Genomic DNA, 20,156 nt, shown 5'->3' on the forward strand with positions numbered 1-20,156 from the left:
TTATTACAATTTACAATTTAGAGTGCACATTATGAAAATAACATGGGCCTGGCGCTTATTTGGATTCAATATTGTTTCATAAAATCATTCATTTATTATTTTTTTTTCAGGTATAATAGTTTTATTTGCGAACTATTTGGTTTTTTCCAATTACATTTACATCCGAATTTGGTACATAATGGAATAGGTGTCAGGATGATGTTTGCTGATACACGGCAAAGTATTTACGAAACATTTCACAAAATAGAATGACTTTCGAACCTACTACGATGAAACTGCATTAAGTAAGTTCACAACTGATAAAATGTTTAGAGTATTTGGAGAGCTGAATCGCACTGCTCGGGTAAGGAATGATAAAACGGCGTGGTGACCACGGGGCTGTGCGGGGCAGAGCGCTAGAGGGACGCGGTGCGGTCGCCGTGCCACTCGCGAGCCGGGTCGACGATGAAGCCCCGGTTGACCACGCCGCTGGCCAGCTCGCTGAAGGCGCCCACGGTCACCACGGACTCCGTGTCGGCGCGGGCGTGCGGGGCAGAGCGCTAGAGGGACGCGGTGCGGTCGCCGTGCCACTCGCGCGCCGGGTCGACGATGAAGCCCCGGTTGACCACGCCGCTGGCCAGCTCGCTGAAGGCGCCCACGGTCACCACGGACTCCGTGTCGGACTGGGCGTGGGCGTGCGGGGCAGAGCGCTAGAGGGACGCGGTGCGGTCGCCGTGCCACTCGCGCGCCGGGTCGACGATGAAGCCCCGGTTGACCACGCCGCTGGCCAGCTCGCTGAAGGCGCCCACGGTCACCACGGACTCCGTGTCGGACTGGGCGTGGGCGTGCGGGGCGCGGGACAGCAGCTGGCGGCCGGCAAGGGGCAGCAGCGAGCCGAGCGGGGCCGTCAGCAGGATGGCCAGGATCACCACGTGCAGGAAGCTCGTCGAGGTGGCGACCATGGCGGCGTCCTGCTCCAGCAGCCGCGACAGGTCCAGGGCCGTGGGTCCCAGCGCCGCCTGCACAGACGCAGTTCCTGCCAGTCGGCGATGTATCCGTACTGATGAGGAGCCTGCCTAGTTAGTAGTGTGTCTGGAAACTTTTCACGATAACTACTCAATTAAAAGTCTGAAATTAATTTGCACTTTCAATATTCTTGACGACAAAATTAATACATGTTTTTTTACGTGATACATTCGGCGGAGAATACTCACACTGCTGGACCTCACCTGAACGGTTCCTTTGGGGAACCAGGACATGGCAATGAACGCCTTTTCCTTCCAGTTGAACTTGACACCAGACGACACCCACACTGTTATCAACATTCTCACCTGAAACACATTTGCTCGTCGTTAAAAATCACTTACAGGAAATACCAATGCAAATAGTGTTTTTTCAAAACCAATTTTGCAGTATAATACAAAGTAATAAACATTTAATGAAAAATGAAAATAAAATTTAGGTAGCGCTAATTGTTGAAAGTGACTTGAAAAATAATTTTTGGAATCGTGCTTGAGCATTTAGAATCTGGTGTCCATCTGGACACTTTGTAACTTGCAGGTTGCCGTACCTATGGGTTAAGTGGGTGTTGATTACATCTGAGGATACACTCAGAGAAGATTCACCAAAGCCATGTCATAATTATTACATATTAAAAGTTACAAGAATGGATGTGTTCATGCAAGCGTTAGGGAAAAATTTCCATTCAACAGAGAATTTTGAGCTATACGGTGCAGATTTAAGGATCAGGGTTGCTATGGTCAGGGAGAATCTGGAAAACCTGGTGGTGTCAAGTAATTCCGTGTTCTCCGGAAGAGTCGGGGAACTAAAAATATTTCTGGAAAATTTACACATACTTCCTCCCACACTGTTAAAACAGATATTTTTGGATTTTGTTTAAGGAAACATGTTTGTTTTCTCCTGTAATTTTTTGTTCTTGTCAAGTCGCCAACATGATAGTCAAGACGGCATGTATCAAACCACAATAGAACATATCGCGTGTCCCGTGATTTTGACTAATTGATAGGCACTGATATTGCTGTAATGTACATTGAGACCGATATTTAAGTGATTTTGATTAATCAATGCGAGCAATAGATGGAAATATTCTTGAAACTTCCATGGCGCGCTGTGATTATAGCCTAGCTGTATTCAGAAATAGTTCAAGCATTGCAAATAAAGAAAAATTTTTAGAAGAGGCTCAGAAGGAATCCCAACTAAATGAGATGAAATCTGTTCAATTACCAAGCAACAGCCTTAACATGTTGTGAATGATGATTTTGTTCACCTATCACAATTTTTTATTTTTATTATATGGGGTCATATCTCATATGTTTAGACTTGTTATCAGCATTTTGAAATGTCAGATATACTGTTCATTCTATAAATATTTTATATTTTTGTTATTTTAAATTTACAAAATAGCATCTTTACCATTACATCTTTGGAATGTGTACGTACTTTTTAAATTTAAATTTTTCATAATTGTGTGTTTGTTTTTATAAATATTAAAAATTCATTTTTTGGTACATTTTTGACAGTTAATTAATTTATTTGACTTACTTGAAATATAAATGCATATAGGTAAACAACTCATTAAAAAGAGTACTTAAGCTCACTAGTGTTAAGCGATTAACTTTCTGAAAGGACATCTGTTATACAAATTTTTCATCAGATACTAGTCTTCCTGCAAATATGCTGAAATAAAATTGTCGTTTGTGAACTTAAAAAACTTAGAAAAGTCAGGGAATTGCATATTCAAAAATGTGTAGCAATCCTGACAATGTACTTTACAAAACATAAAATATGAATACCTTTTAAAGACTGGTTATGTCTGAACATGTTGAATGGTCCAGGAATAATCAATAGTATAGTGTAAGTGCATACAATACTTAAAGTTAAGTGAAACCACTAGGACCTAGAAGAGTGACAGTTTATGTTACAGCTAACAGCCCAGTCTAAGGCCTGTTCTATGATGACATGGAAACAGAGACGGATCTCACGAAACAGATTTCCCACAATAGCATGCAGACGGAGTGGGACCATATGGATTAGCTTGACAATGCTAAGCTCTTCCATTTACATTATTAGGGCGACCAATAAAAGCTGAGTACTTGGCTGCTGTGGTGGCCATGTTTACGTTCCAAAAATGTTAAAACATTTTTCAAGGTCAAGAATATTTAAGTGTTCTATTATTAATTACCTAGGCGTTTATTTTTATTATTCATGTAGGCCTACATTCTGACTGTGCAATGATCTCGAAGCATAAATTTTTTTAAAATTAAATAAATATTTTGTATCCTCAAAATGCAATTTCATTGGTTGCCAGTTAAGTTTTTGTGTATTGGGGAAGAGCAGATGTGATAGTGAAATATTCCGGGAGATCCGTCTCCGTTCATGTGATCTTTCTCCGTTTCCATGCCATTGTAGAGCGGACCTTACCAGCAGTCCGCCGTATATGACTGCGGCTCCCAGGAGTATCATTTTGCCGTCGATGTTGGATAGGTCGATCTCACCCCCGATCAGCGAGAACAGGACTGGCTGCATCAACCCCCATAAGATGGCAAAGCAGTTCGCCACCGGGTTCTGCGAAAAATAATCTGTCCATGAGTCAGCAGTTGGACAGGTTTACACTGGGGTCACGTGAATAGGCATGTGCAGGATCTCAGCAATGGGAGTGCCATTTAAACTCTTAGAAATCACAGTAAATCTACAGACTTTTCGTTTAAAAATGCAACTCAAATAAAATTAGCTTTCTTTGTAGTTCCAGAGGATTGGATATTTGTAGAGACTATGCCGGACTCAACTAGAGTTTTTTTTTGTCATAGACTTAACAATATTGGGAATGATTCTTAAGAAATTTAATTCAAAGTAAGTGAACTCGTAACTCGTAAACTTACGAAGATTTCATTTTTATTTCCCCAGTTTTTCTACCATTCTTTAATTTTGGACAGTACTTGGAAAATAAAAAATAAAATTGTTTATAGTACCTATGCATAATTTAAAGTGCTAATAAATTCATATTTAAAATCATAATATCGAATTAGAAAAACTTTCAAAAATATCTTATTGGCTCTTATAATTACATGATTGTACCAGAATTTGATTTTAAGAACATTATGATACTAACCATAGGATAATTTATGAGAGAAAATATCAAAATATATTAAGATAAATTAGCAAACAATAGTGAAATTTTAGTTCCAGATTTGCTTAAAACCATTGTTTGAAGGAAGTTACTTTTTTAATAATTTCCAGGGGAAGGCCAGGGAACTATTCCCTACCCCCCTGTTGAAAGTGCGTCGGGCGAGGCACTCACGTGGTTCTCCGAGAAGCCCTGCCGCCTCCAGCTGTGGCAGGCGATGAAGGCGCCCATCATGCAGGCCACGGGGCCGGCGCCCTCGAAGCCGTACTCGCCGCTCGTCAGCAGCATCACCGTGCCGCCCAGCCCCAGCAGCAGCGCGCGCAGGATGTGCACGTAGTCCTGTCCGCCCGTACCAACTCCCGCTGTACTGGCGTCGCTGCTTCTATACCCCCCCCTGGCGATAGTTCTAGGAAGGCCTCGCGTCGTCAAGGATTGACCCGACCTCCGAAACACCCAGAACATTGGCGTGCTATTCACACCGCTCCTCGAGGCGGCCACTACGGCACGGAAGCAGAGACGGATCTCCCGGAACATTTCACTGTCGCCTCTGCTGCTTCCACAGTGCACGGAAACGTAACAAATTGCAACCAATAAGATTGCATCTCAGGGCTACAAATTATTAATTTAGCTATAAAATATGCGATGCTTCGATATCATCGCACGGGCACAATTTACGTATGTAATAAAAAGAAGAAAAAAACTAGCCGAAGTACCCGGCGTTGCCCGGACTAAAAATATTATTATATAAGGAACATAACTACCGAGTTTCAAGTCTGTAGGACATACACTTGAAAAACAGTAAATTTTGATTTTAAATTCCCATTGATTGCACAGTCTCGGTACATCAAGGTACCTACATCAGCAAAACCGGGACGCCAATCTTCAGCCTCATTTTGTGAGAAGGCAGGTAACCCCTAGGCAAGACGTGACGGACGCACCAAACGATAGCGCGTTACAATTTCAAGGCAACACCTTCTATTGACGAATTTATAAACTGAACTCTTATTAGCGCTTTTATTTCGCTAGCAGCCGCGAGCTTCACTAAGCGGACGGGTTTCGCCAAGAAGGATAGGAAGTTTGCGTGTTATGACCTACCTCCTATGATTATCTATTATAAAACTGAATGTTCCTTTTTTTTTTTTTAACTCCCTTAGGGATGGACTTTATTAATTACTATCTGCCCGACCCGGCTTCGCACGGATATACTAATGGAAAAAAATTAAGCCACATCTCCCATTTACAGTAATGGTAAATAATAAAAAAAAATCAGTGAAAATTTATTACAATGCTGTAAAATGTACCGGAGAGAAAATGAATAGCACCGATGGTTTCCCGACTCGTGCACGCAACGTACAACTGATGTACCCGTACTTCGCTACGGCAGTCTACAGGCAGATCACTCTTGCGCCGCTCATTATACATGCCCCTCGTTGTGGGTACGCCACTGCCGCACGATGCCCGTTGCCATGGAGACGCAGAAGGCATGAACAATGCAAAATCCTGTTCTCATGCAGACAAAGTACCCACTGTTGCCTGGTTTTAACCACCCATGGGATCTAATTTTCGGAAAATGTCATCCTGCGTAACATAAGTTTAAAGTACCCGCCAAAATTTCAACGGTGATGAGGACTGCACTAACAATGAAATAGTCGTTGCCATAGAGACGAATGAAGCATCAACAAAGCAACAGCCGTTGCCAGTGGCGTAGCGTGGGTGGGGCGGAGGGGGCGGCCCGCCCCGGGCGGCAACCCGCGGGGGCGGGTCGCCGGTGAAGCGGGTTGAGATCTGATCTATGATTCATCCATTACATGTGTCAGACACACTATAATGTTCCATTTTTATCTAAAATTTTGCGCACCAACTATTTTTTAATATTTATTTAAAAGAAAAACTGCGAAATCACTGACAGAGCTCTTTATAACGTTTGTTTGTTTACATACGAACGGCAACATCGCATCACGCCGCGCCGCCCGGCCCGCGCGCCCCGAGTTGAGCGGCACTCCTTATTATGTTCATTACTCATACAAAATCTTTTGTTTCACGCGTCGGCCCGTGTCGATGGCTCTCTTTCGCACTCATTGAATTTAGTACTACGCATTGTACTGTAAAGTTTGACCTTAACCCAGGGCAAACCAAACAACTTCCGCAAACCGGGACACAGTAAAACTCCTATATTATTATTATTATTATTATTATTATTATTATTATTATTTATTTATTATTTACAAAAGTTACAATATTTCTTACATTAGTCTCGCAAAACCTATTCACCTAGGTTTGTCTGCGAGTACGGAGTCACACTCGTACATTAAATCTTATTTTATAATACACTTAAAATTGCTCTAATAGCTGTTTGAACATTGATTATTGTTTAAAAAGTATGGAGTATATTAACATAAATTACATTGAGTTAAGGTACGTCTTTTTAAGTTTACGACTGAATTTTGTCCTGCTACTTGAATTTAAAACTTCAATAGGGGATGTTTTGTAAATCTAGTAGTAGTCTAGGAATATTTTTTTTTGTTTTTGGATATCTTGATTATTTATGGTACCTGTCATACAAAGAAAACATAATTTTTCATTTAGCTCAAAAATGGCGCCAACGATTTTTCTCAAATTTCTCGTCATTTTATCTTTTAATAACATCTATAACATGGCTTACTCAGTCAGTTTTTACCGGGAAACTCTAAAAAAGGTAGCTGCCATACAAAATCAATTTTGTTTGTAAATTTTCCTATAAGCCCGGCAAACCGCGCCGTCACCAAAACCACTTTTGTTTTGTGATAGATAAAATACTTATTTGAAATTCGAACGTGTCCTCCGGCCAATATTCATGGGAATACATAACTTATTTTACAGGTACAAGAAGAAGACGTACCTGCCGTCGCAGTTGGAAGTAGTTCTGGTCCCACCACAGAGCAGGGTCAAGACGAAGTCGACTCATTAAAAGTACCTCAAGCATCTAGTCATAAGCCTACAGAAAAAGTGAATGTTGCCAAAGAAGACATAATTGAAATCGTGCCTTCTGCTCCTGCCGAAATCAAAGATGTGAATCTCGACGATGTAGGTTGCTGGCCTTCTCCTATGACCGACGAAGTAAGAACGCTTCTAGTATGTCGCGGATCTGACTCAGTACAGCACATCGATTCCAAATTTGCCGATGTTGTTCGCTCAGGGACTTCAACGAAAGGCGGTACCCGAAAACTAACCAAAGAGTGGTTCTACAAACCATTATCTAACGGCGAAAAGGTTCTCCGAACATGGATGGTGTACTCGCCTTTGAAGCAATCCTTGTATTGTTTTTCTTGCAAGCTGTTTGGCAATTCCGGCTCTAACTTCGCATCTGAAGAAGGATTCAACAAATGGTGGAAGCTAAATCCAAGAATAGGAGACCATGAAAATAGCCTGGGCCATGAACAGAGCTTCTTGAAATGGAAGGAGTTGGAAGTTCGCCTGAACTGTAAAGCAACCATCGATCAGAAACAACAAGAAGTTTTCGAAAGTGAGGAGAAGAAGTGGAGGGATGTACTGTACAGGTTGCTGAATATTATCCAGTTCTTAGCCAAACAGAATCTGGCCTTCAGAGGATATCGAGAAGACATTCGAGGAGATGATAGTGGCAATCGCGGGAACTTTCTGGAGTTAGTGCACCTCCTAGCTAAATACGACCCTCTTCTAATGGAACACCTGACAAAGATAAAGCTGGGAGCAAGAGTCTCAGTTTCGTATCTATCTCCAGAAACCCAGAATGAATTTATAAACTTACTGGGACAGCAAGTTCGATCCACCATCATCCGTCGTATTCAAGAAGCTAAATATTATTGCGTAATCTTCGACAGCACACCAGTCATCTCCCACAATGACCAAATGAGCCAAGTTCTGCGATACGTACATATCGAAGGAGAAAAAGTCGCCGTGGTAGAATCTTTCATTGACTTCTTCGAACCAAAAGGAAAAAATGCAGAAGATCTCAGCAACGATATAATCGCGAAGATAACATTAGACGGACTGGACATACAGAATCTGAGAGGACAGGCTTATGACAATGCTGCCACAATGTCAGGGATCCACAATGGAGTTCAAGCCCGGATTAAAGCACCGAATCCGAAAGCTATATTCGTTGCATGCACAAACCACTCACTAAACTTGGCTGGGGTACACGCTGCTTCTGAATCAGTGGATTCCGTGACATTTTTTGGAACTCTGGAGAAGCTGTTTGCCTTCTTTTCCGCATCAACTGTTCGATGGAACGTTTTGGTTGCCGTCACAGGTCAAGCATTAAAACGAGTCACTGAAACGCGCTGGAGCGCTAGACATGTAGCTGTCAAGATGCTTAAAAATAAGTTTGAGGTAGTTCTTGAGGTACTGGAACAATTAACAGATTCATCTCAAACTTCCGAAACAAGATCGGGAGCCAGTCTTCTCCTGACAGCCATGCAGTCATTTAACTTCCTAACTTTTCTTGGCTTTTGGGCTGCAGTGCTACCTGAAGTAGATGACGCACAGATTTACCTGCAGCAACGAGGACTAAGTGTGGATAAGTGTGCTCAGAAACTCTGCGCTTTGAAAACCCTCTTAGTGGAAAGTAGAGACCGTTTCGTGCAAGAAGCAATTGACTTTGCTAAGACTCTCTGCGAAAAACTCGGAATCGAACTGAAAACGAGAAGAATTCGCAGGAAAAAACGCATGCATGGCGATGAATCTTCTGAAGATGCAGCTTTGTCTCACGAACAGGAAATCCGTCGAGAGATTACCGCATCATTCGACAAGATCATTCAAGAAATGACGACTCGATTCCAGCAAATTCAAGAAATATCGGACAAGTTCGGATTTTTGATGCCAGCGAAACTTTTGGACAGCAAGTTCGAGTGTGATCTTTCCCATGTATTAGAAGACATCGACAAGGACGAGTTTCAGATGGAGCGGAAGCGTCTTTAGCAGTTTGTTGTTGTTGCCTGTTCTGAATCAGAGGAACATATAAGTGGTAATGGACCACTGGAGCTCCTCCAGTTCATTCAAAAACTGAATCTCGGAATTTCGGTTCCAAATATAGTCATCTTGATTCGTATATATTTGACTTTGGCGATTAGTGTTGCAAGTTGTGAGAGAAGTTTTTCGAAGTTGAAGCTAATAAAAAATTACCTCAGATCTACTATGAGCTCCGCTAGACTATCAAACTTGGCTATATTGTCGATTGAACAAGAATTGGCTGCTAATATTGATTTTGACAAAGTTATTTCTGACTTCGCTGCTCATAAGGCCCGTAGAATCCGCTTGTAAAACCGCTCATCCTATTTTAACTTCAATAAAAGGTACCTCATTGCATGTGAAATTTAATTTTAAGTAAGCACCTATAGAATGGGGGCGGCAAAATGGGTCTCCCGCCCCAGGCGCCGAGATGGCACGCTACGCCACTGGCCGTTGCCATGGTGATTTCCTACCAAAAACTGGAAATTTTGATATATTACGCCCCCGAAACTCCCCTTGGGATCAGATTTCCGCAGAATCCGTTCTTAGTGAGCGTCTACATCACAAAATGAGTAACTATGCTAAATTTCAAGTCAATTGGGTGTATAGTTTTAGAGATCTCGTGATGAGTGAGTCAGTGAGTGGTATTTTATCCCTTTGGGGGTAGAATTAATCAAAATCCTTTCTTAGCGGATGCCTACGTCATAACATCTACCTGCATGCCAAATTTCATCCCGATCCGTCCAGTGGTTTGGGCTGTGCGTTGATAGATCACTATGTCAGTCAGTCACCTTTGAGTTATATATATTTAGATATGTAGTCTATGTCACTGTCCAGCCCATAAACTATCTATGCAAATCGCCATATCGATGCATTGCTCCGTTGCTGCGCGAAAGAAGGACAAACAGACAAACACACTTTCACGTTTATAATATTAGTAAGGATAACCGACTACAGTAGAATCTCGTTATAGCGAGCACGGTAATAGCGAGAACACGGCTATAACGAGGTATTTTTGAGGAATTTACGGCGTGATCGCTTGAAGCGCGCTTTTGTTATTTGTCTGCTTTATCTCCACCCCTCTCGCTCGCCACTAGACATCTTGCCGTTGACGCCTGTCACATTCTTCAGCCGTGCAGTCGCCACCTAAGTGCGTGGCTCAAAAATAGAATCCCATCCTTTCTTTCTTTTATCAAACTTCCGTTAGTTATCTGTGCCGTGTGTAGACAAAGTTTGAGATTGGAACAGAAACAACGTAAGAAAGTATTTTTTACAAATTAGAAATATGTATGTTTTTGTTTTTATAATCGCGTATTTTCACGTTTTTTGTTGTTGTTATCTTAAAAGAGATAATATTAAAAAGCCGCTCTATTGAGATTTAATTGTTTCTTGGTTAACAAAAACTATTAATTATCAAATATTGTTAATTGTTTATATTCTATTTATTATTATTTACGCGACGTCATACTGTACGCGTACGCAATACGACTGGATTCGTTGCTGCAACATAACATAGCATGTTATGCGATATCAGAAGTAACGAGTAACGTAACGAAAGTAACGAGTACTAATTGTTATAGTAACGAATACATACGGGTACACATTTTTTCGTTACTTTTACACCTCTAGTAGGCACTACCGTATTTATTTCCGAATCGCTAGGACAGTTTTCTTGTAACTTTTGTTTCGGTCAGTTTTTGAGGTATCTGTCCGGGAAAGGGGTGGTGAAGGTTTGAGTTTAATCCCAAATTTATTTTCTGAAACAGTTGACAGGTTTCTTTAAATGAAAAAAGTATAGTTTTCCAGCGACTATTACGTTTGAGGCGTACGTGCGTTGCCGCAGCCGCACTCCTGCTTTTTTGTAAGGAATTAAATCGTCGCGCTACACTAGCACCACCTGTTAACAACATCCCGAACCAACATGGCCGCCAGCAGACAGCCCGCGTCGACGATAGATAGCAGGACAACGCTGCGTCGGCCGCGGGCTGAGATGCTATACTTACGTGGCTTGGTAGGGTATTCTGGTTATTTTGACGCAATCGGTGATCGCATCCGTACTTATGGGGTATCGTTTTAAAGAGAATTCACACATCTGCTCACAGAACTTAATATTTCGTTAATATAACCTGTTATTTTCCAATTATACAGGTTTAAACACAATTTTTATGCTATTTTTTTTTTTTAATTTTTATTTTTTGGGGGCCAATATATGTCCAATTCGGTTATAGCGAGGACACGGTTATAGCTTTGAATATATATACTGTATAGAAGTCACGAGTGGATAGGATTTACTCTACGTTTTTCAGAAGCGTATGATGAGCAGCTTGGGAACTTCACCGCTGCAGTGCGCTGCCGTAACGCCCTGTATCGTCTTAGTTGTTATTTACCCGTTAGGGCGCAGCGCTGTCGCCCGCTGTCATTCCCCGCACCCCTCATCCATCATTCACTGCAGCTCAACGTCGTTCAACGGGAGGGGGAAGGGGTGTTTGAAGAGTTCGACACTTGTCCGCTAGGGACCACCACAAGTCGATGCCCTAGAGATGGTGGCGATTGCGGCGGTGAATTAACCAACTACCTCAAAACCGTATTAGAAATTTTAACCTGGGCTGGCGACTTCTATACAGTATATATATTCAAAGGTTATAGCGAGGATAAAACCCGGAACCGTGACACCTCGCTATAACGGGACTCTAGTGTAATTGATAATAGAACACTAGTTATTCTTGTACTTGAAATAATTTTTAACGTATTTAGAACAAAATAACATGGCTATCACCGTAGCCAATTACTTGGTTTCTATTGGTCGCACAAAGCAACGCAAACGGAAGAGCTCAGCAATGCCGAACTAATCCGTATAGGTTCGTCTCCGTGTGCGTGCTATTGTAGAAACTCTGTTCCATGAGATCCGTCTCCGTTTACGTGATCGTGTCCGTTCCCGTGATACTTTAGAACGGACCTAAGGCCGTGTTATAAACTACGCAAAAAATGCAGGACGCAAAATGTTCAGAAAACACATTTTAGAGTAAAGGTTTATAAGCTACGCCACAGCGCAATGCAAGTATTGTTAAACTTACAACTTGTTTGCGTTTTGACTTGCGTTTTCGACGGCCACATTTAAAGAGAAGTATTCTGAAGGCGCCCGCGATGTTATTTTTACTATATTTATCATGTTTATACTTGTTAAACTTACATACAGTGATAGAAAATCACGTTGTAAAATGAAATTAATGACAGTTTTTTTTTGTTTGTTTTAGTGATGAGTATCGAAAGAAGCCCGGGGCTTAAAAGGGTTCTTCAACACATTGTCAACGTCTTGAAAAGTCATAATGAAAGCTATGGAGTGGATGATTATTAAAGTTATACTTCTTTTGGCGCGTTATGGATGATGACTGATTTTTTTTACGATGCGCGCGCAGCATGAAACAAAATTTTTACAGGAAGATGGCGGACCCAAGTGTATGGACAAAAATTCCAAATATAGTCACTTTCATACTTTCATAAAAATTAGGGGGACATACTAAATATATTGGTGTGCCAAATTAAATTTTGTGATAGTGAAACTACCTTGGAATGTATTTGATAAACTAAAATAGTCATAGTAAAAAGTAATTTAAAGAAAAAAAAACATTTTATGGTATTACAACATTAAGTATCATGCATTTTCTCCTGACAATCTTCCATTAGGCTTCGTAGCGCAGTGGTTATAGTGCGCGGATAAAACGTTAACTAAACGTGGTTCAAAACATGCAGTGGAATTTTTTTTAAAATTACGGTTTACCGTATTGTAGGTACAAATTGTGCACTTTTAAGCACATTTTGTTTGTTTATCGTATTGTTACGATATTATTGTATACACACGTTAATACTAATTATTTTGAATACAGAGTATTTAATTAATTAATTTATGTTACAATAAATTTCCAAATTTCTACGTTTTAAAGAGCCGCCCCCCCCCCCCCCAGTTGCCTCTCTTACAGGACCACCCTGAAACGCGCTCGTTTCGGAAACACCGGTCTGACCATTCTGGCTTTGCATTGCAACGGTCTCTCGAAATCACTCCGGGCACAAGTGCTGGGATAGTTTCTCACAGTACCATGACCAGTTAGTTCTCAGAGATTCTCGAGCAATGGTAACTGGCCCGCTCCGTAATCTTAAATCAATATAATATCACACACAATTATTTTTGAACTGCCTAAGTAAGTTTATGAAATGTCCTTCCTCTGGCCGCCTGAACGCGAACATGGTGAAGGTATTCAAAGGAAAAGGGAAATGGCTAGAGGTAGCACGCAGGGTGAAATTTTGGTGAAGTTAGAGGGTAGAGGAGACGGGAAAGCTATGATGGCTTTCATTATGTGAAATCAAATAAATATTTTTTTTTCCTACACAACGCTTGAATATATTCGTACATGTACTTGTAACTAAACAGAAATTTGATCACTAAATTGTTGATATGTAATATCTACAACTAATAAATGTGATAATAGTGGTATATTTACTTACGTCGTACATTTCAGGAACATACTTGAGCAGCAGGCCCCAAGTGATTCCCACCGTCAAACCGACGATGACTCTTATTGGTCCTCTCAGAATAGAAGCCCACATACCTTCTGTAACTGACCATCAAGTATCTATATTACACAGGGGCGCAACAACTAAATTTCTAAAGGGGGGGCAATATACATTTTTATAAAGAATCATCGATCCCCCCTATTGTAGCGGGGGGTCCGGGGGTCCTCCCCCGGGAAAATTTGTATTTCAAGGTGGAAAATGGTGCTATTTAAGCAGTTTTATTATCTAAAAATTGTTTACACAGCACTTTCTTTGCCCCCGTTTGCTCCCACTTCAAGGTTTCAGAGGGGGGGGGGGGAATACCCTTTCCCCCCCTGTTGTTGCGCCCCTGATATTACACACTGAAAACTGTTCATGACTGCTTGAGGAAACTCTCTGACTTTATGGGCAGATAAATTTGGTCAATCATAGGCCTAGTTAATTTCATGTAATCATAAAATTACTGTACAAATTACTTCCAGGTAATTGTTTTATGATGCATAGCTTAACAACTGCGCTGTATCATGCAGTAAACGAGATTATGGAATTATTATAGGCTAAAGCAGATCAGAGTTGAGATGTTAGGAAATACTTAACTGGAGATGAAGCCGTAGCGGCGAATACAGACAGTTTGCTAAAATTTAATTTATGCCCTTTACTTAACTGCTTGTTTAAGGAATTCACAGAAATGTTCATTTGTTAATAAACTGAAATATCTATTTCTTGAATAAATAGGTAATATTAAGACTTAAAAATGTTAAATCTGTACATGTTGATGCGGATGACAGTTTATTCGAATTCCAGTTTAGCAATCAGGTCTTTAAATTAATGGAGCATTTCTTTCTGTGACAGTTCAAAGGTAAAAACAAACTGGACTAATGTAACACCATATACATCCTTGAAAACTCAGTTGCCACCGATATCACTTTCAAAACTGCAAGGCAGAGCTCTGTAAAATTACATATGGTACAAAGTTCTTCCGTGTAGTTTTAAAAGTGACATTGCTGACAACTGAGTTTCCAAGGGCTTTCTTAGTAAAAGTAAAAACAATTATTTACAGTTTAGGTACCATATAGGTATGGATCGTAAACCTACATAATATTATTGAGAATGCCTTCCTCATCGTCTAGATATGACGTGTATATTAGACATACAGTGTGAGATACATTTCTATCATAATTGGGTTTTATAATAGACCACAATTCAGGGGTAAATTTTTTATAAGTATGCAGGTAGCTTCAAGGTTTGTTTAATTGGGTTGCATTGTAATCAAGGACCAACAATATGGATGACATAAAAGGTATCTAGTATGTACCGCAGTTTGATATGCCGAAATAGTCTTCACTCATTCATTGAATATTTAACTACATTTTAATGTTTTTTTGTTCACTTGCACACAGGTTAACTCCCAGTAATGTGTATGTCTGTAGTAGGCGATTTCACCGAGTAACTTTACAAAGTCCAAAGAATTGTATAAAAATATCATTTGACATCTCACATTCAATTTTTTTTGTAATACACCTGACCTATAGATAAGGTATTTTTTTTATAAATTATTGTAGTTAATAAACTGTTGTTACTATTCACACCACACAAATTTTTGCGAAAGTAGTGGAATCACAGAGGTATCAATCACAGCATTTGGAGCAAGGCTTAGTGAAGCTTAGGTAAATATTTATCTAAATTTTCCTGTCACTTAAATTTAGAGACCAATCAATTAAACGGAGCCTTTAGAACACAAGTAAAATATTGATAGGCCACTGAGATGGATACTGATAATAACTTTCCTACTTGTAACCAAAAACTGCTGCTAAATAACAACATGTATTTAATTTAGTTACACAGACAAAATGTAACCTGCTCAGCTGAAAATTTATAGTAATTAAATAAATTTCCCCTTATTGCACAGTGGTCCATTATATTGTGGGCGTATAGAGATCAACCATGGCAAACATACATACACCAAACTCGAACACGAGTGATTTTGGTTACGGCAGAGAAATGTTTATCACTAAATCTCTGCAGAGTAGAAAACCCTATTTCTGACTTGAAATATCAGTGAAATTCGCTGTGAATCAAAGGATAGGGTCAGAAATGTTGCTGAAAAAAAATCAACGGAATTTACTGCGAACTCAATGAAAATTCATTGGAAAAATCAGTGAAATGTCAATGCAAAATCAATGTAATGTCAATGAAAAATGCCAGGATTTGTGTATGGGGGTGTTAAGAAGCATCAACCCCCTCCCCTTGTATTAAAGCGGGTGGGGGTGGGGGGTTCTTCCCCGGGAAAATTTGGATTTTAAGGTGTAAAATAGTGCTATTTTAGCAGTTTTCGGTAATTAAATTTAAATATTGTAATGATAAAATTTTTATTAATTCTTAATATAAAATTTGTTTGAGTTATGAATTAGAAATTTAATTAAAGATTTGGTGCTAAGGGGGGGGGGGGTGTTTGAAACCCTAACCCCCCCCCCCGGCTATGCCCCTAAATATCACAGAGAAACCAGTGGAGATCACCGGGGAACCAGTGACTACCACTGATGAATCAGTGTGAATGACTGTAAGACGAGAAGAGCGGTTGTAACGGTATGCGACCGACCCTCGCTGAGGATGACGGAGAGCGGCACGCCGAAGGCGGCCAGCGACACCAGGTCGTCCAAGCTGGACGCGGCGATGATGAGCGCCGGGATGTCCTTGTCGGTGCCGTAGTCGTCGAGCTGCAGGCCGAACAGCGAGGGGATGGTGACTGCGGGCGCCGCGGAGGCCAGCGTGATCCTGCGGCATGCGCGCACCATCAGTCCAGCTCCCGGCTCGGCCCGGACTGAGGCCCTCCGCACACACGACCAGTCCCCGGTACGGGAGACCTAAGATGCACATAAAGTTCTGCCATTCCCGATCACACCCGAACAATTCTCGGCCAACTTCGGGATTTGTTTTATTTTTGCGCAGGAAAAATGAATTCAAATATTAAAAGTGGTCGGTTAGGTTAGCTACATTAAAACACTTTAAAACACTATGGACGGTTAGTTAGGTTAGTATAGCGACATTAAAATAAACAGAGAAATATAAATATATATATATAAATAAACCCGAGGTTGGCCGAAGGTGAATTGTTCGGGTGTAATCGTGAATGGCAGAACTTTATGTGCATCTTAGGCTTCCCGTCCATGTGCTCAGTTCCGACCGACGAGCGTTCCGACCGAACTGAAGCCTTCCCTACGCACGACCAGTCTCGTGGTTGCTGTGTTGCTGTTGGGCGTATAATTTCATCGTAAAAAAAAAAAAAGGAAGGAACATTGGACGTGGCAGGTGCAGTTGCACTTTAAGTTAGAAAAAAAAACAGTGCGTGGTGTCCCTCCGCGCGGAAGAAGTGAAATTTCGTAATGTGGAAATGAAAATAGGAAGGGGTAGAAATTGATTTTTAGTGAAATCATATTGTATCAAATAAAACTAAAAAAAAAAAACAAGTAAATGAAATAATGAATATTATAAATTAAAATAGAACAATAAAATATAACAACAAGTACGTATTTACGCTAATTTCACGACGGTCACACTGTTTACTTCGCTGCATAGCAAGAACACCACGCGCATGTGCTTGGAATATTGGACGCTACTCGTTGCTAACGCTCGCGCTGGCCTGTAACAGGTATACTACGCGCATGCGTTCGAGTGCCACGCATTCACTCTCGCTCTGTCTCTTTCTATTCCCCCTCCCCAGGAGCGTTGAACGTTTAACGCAACAGTGCTTTCATACCCCCTCCATGGTAGCGTTAAACGTTTAACGCAACCTTGTTGGAAGTCGCATTGGAAGTTTCACTTCAAAAATAGCAAAGCAACCAAAGATGTCTCTGCCTCAGAACTCAGCTGATGGACTGATTGTTTTGACTGGCGAGACGCTGTTGGCTGTTCCCATACAGTGTTCAGTTCAGACTGATGTCAGTTCGGACTGATCGTGTGTGGAGACCTTAATAAGAGGGTAGGGCGTGGTACGCGCGGTCGACTGTACACATAGAGTTCGTACCACCGCGCTACGGCAATTTGCATCGCTGCAGTGACGCACTAAAGAAGCTGCAGTACCGCTCTAGTAGGTATGTGCAACTTAATACAACGCTGTAAATGTAATTGGTAATTGTTCGTTATTGCGTATCCAGTCTACATTAAAGTTTTTAAATTCAAATTATCAAAAAAATTATTTTTTTGGTTATAGTTACATTTACACATCACAATCACATTAAAATGCTTACTTTATTTTTTTTTACGTTAAAATGAAATTGGATATATTGTAAAGGTTTTATTCATATTTTCGAAATAAAATACATTTTGGTGATTATACAGATTTGTATTACAAACGTTTTTCTTTGTTTTAATAATTCATGTTGAAACACAACTGCACACGCAACTAGCTGCCAGGGTCGGGGACCTGAAGGGAAGCCTTCTTTTCACAGACGAGAGAGACAAACGTCCGATCTTCGGTTTTTTTTGTTCATTGTAAATAAATATGGTGGTGTTGATAAAAGGAAAGACCATAAACAAGGCAACGGTATTTATTTGTGCGCCGCCATATTTTTCGTTTGCCGTGTGTCCGTGAATGTTTATTTTGGACAACTCATGATTACTGTGAAATCATGTAAACTGTTTCCTAGCGCTGGCTAGCTACATATTAAAAAGTTATTTGCTAAGCAACTATAAAATGATTTTACAGTATTTTTAATGTAGCTATACTTACCTAATATAACCAACCATCCACAATGTTTTAATTTTTTTATAATGTAGCTAACCCATCCTAATCGACCGCAAAATTTAATGCCACGCCGGTTTATGCAATGAGATAGAACGGCGTATGATGTATGAGTAAGCTACATCCCAAATAAATACACCTGTTGTGGAACGGAAAAAAAAGCGAGCATGAACTTGGGGGAACTTGAGGTGTGGCTCTCTCGTCTGTGGAATGCAGGCTTCCTGGACCTGAAGGACAGTTACAATAGCAATGTCCTAAACTGTGTCCTAAGGACACTCGTCGCTGATTGGTCCACGTGATCCTCTGACGTCATGCGTCAAGCGGGCGAAGGTCCGAACCTACCTGGTCCGAAGACATTCGTCAATTTGAACTTTTTGTCCCGACCTGTGTACTTCGGACACAGAAAAAGAACATAACACTCACGATATTTGAATTTCCGGTTCCCGTTTGAAAACGTGGTGTTTGTTTTTGTTATTGAAGGAAATGGAAGGTGTTGTAAGTCAAGAAGAGCAAGACGACATTTAAATTAGTGTTGTCCGATTGCTGTGATATGAGTTAATTTTTTAGCATTTACATTTGCCACTTTGCCTTACTGAATAAATATATAAAATTGAACTCCCACAACTTTCAAAAGTTCAATCTCAAACTACAAAGCATCAAAATAATAAACAAAAAAAAACATTTGGTTTGGCACATTTACTGCGCTCTGGTAGCAGTGGCGGATCCAGGATTTTGGTTTGGGAGGGGCTTGACCCAGCTGAGGCTAGGCTTTATCAAGACAAACACTAAAACAATAGTGGACCCAGATGCTTTCGGAGGGGGCTTGAGCCCCTTAGCCCCACCCCTTACTCTGGATCCTCTACTGTCTGGTAGCAACGTTGAAGAAATCAATACATTCGGACATCGGACATCGCAATTGTGGACAGGGCAGTTTTCGGCGAGACAATGCGACGTCACTCACATTCGGATAAGGACACGGACTATTGCAGACGGGCTCTTACCCCAGGAAGACGCCCCAGAGCCAGGGCAGGCCCAGCACGTATCTGGCGAGCAGGGCGACGGTGGCGGCCTCCAGCAGGGACGGCAGCAGCGCCAACCTCAGCAGCACGCACCTGAAGCGCTCCAGGTTCTTGGGGTCGAACTCGAGGGCCGCGCGCGTCAGGATGGTCATCAGCGCCGTGCGCCTGGCCGACAGAGAGCCCCAAGCGGTCGTTCACAAAGCAATCTCTCACACATCTTCAGAACTTTTAGCTTCCAAAAATATTGTTGTTATTCTTCCTGGAGAACTAAAAACAAAACTTTATTTTCAAATATTATCTTTGAAAGATTTGTGCAATGGGAGTGCATGACTTGATGTAAGCTTATGGACACGCCGTTGCTAAGCACATGTATGTAGTATGTCTGTAGAAGAAAACTTACAAAAAACGCAAATCAAGCAAAAAAAAAATTGCTGTTGTCAGGATATAAACACCACACAATACTCCACAACAGGAATATGGTCAACAAACAAAGAAAAACAAAGAAAAAATGGACTAACAGGACGAAAAAACCCCCACAAATGATGACAGCACAAAAATACCGAAACCAAAAAAATTCAGCACAACAGTTGAAACGAGACAAAAACACAGCAAAACGAAAAGACGAAACAAACACAATGGATTTCCAAAAACAGAAGAGAACGAAAAAACACACACAAATGATGACAGCACAAAAATATTGAACCCAAAAAAATTCAGCACAACAGTCAAAACGAGACAAAAACACGACACAATTCTC

General features: G+C 41.0%; 1 protein-coding gene across 1 annotated transcript in view; it reads right to left on the minus strand.

Annotated features, from left to right (window-relative positions):
* Positions 1–91: 91 nt before the first annotated feature.
* Positions 92–20,156, minus strand: part of LOC134536442 (sodium/hydrogen exchanger 9B2-like) — a 29,298-nt gene continuing 9,233 nt past the window's right edge. The window contains exons 4-10 of the mRNA XM_063376156.1: positions 19,382–19,564; positions 16,239–16,414; positions 13,592–13,698; positions 4,298–4,462; positions 3,421–3,564; positions 1,209–1,310; positions 92–998 (exon numbers count right to left, since the gene is read on the minus strand). Coding sequence (XP_063232226.1) covers positions 690–998; positions 1,209–1,310; positions 3,421–3,564; positions 4,298–4,462; positions 13,592–13,698; positions 16,239–16,414; positions 19,382–19,564 — 1,186 coding nt within the window. The 3' untranslated portion in view covers positions 92–689. The remainder of the gene's footprint in view (positions 999–1,208; positions 1,311–3,420; positions 3,565–4,297; positions 4,463–13,591; positions 13,699–16,238; positions 16,415–19,381; positions 19,565–20,156) is intronic.

The sequence above is a fragment of the Bacillus rossius genome, chromosome 11, assembly GCF_032445375.1.
Source record: "Bacillus rossius redtenbacheri isolate Brsri chromosome 11, Brsri_v3, whole genome shotgun sequence".
NCBI lineage: Eukaryota > Metazoa > Arthropoda > Insecta > Phasmatodea > Bacillidae > Bacillus > Bacillus rossius.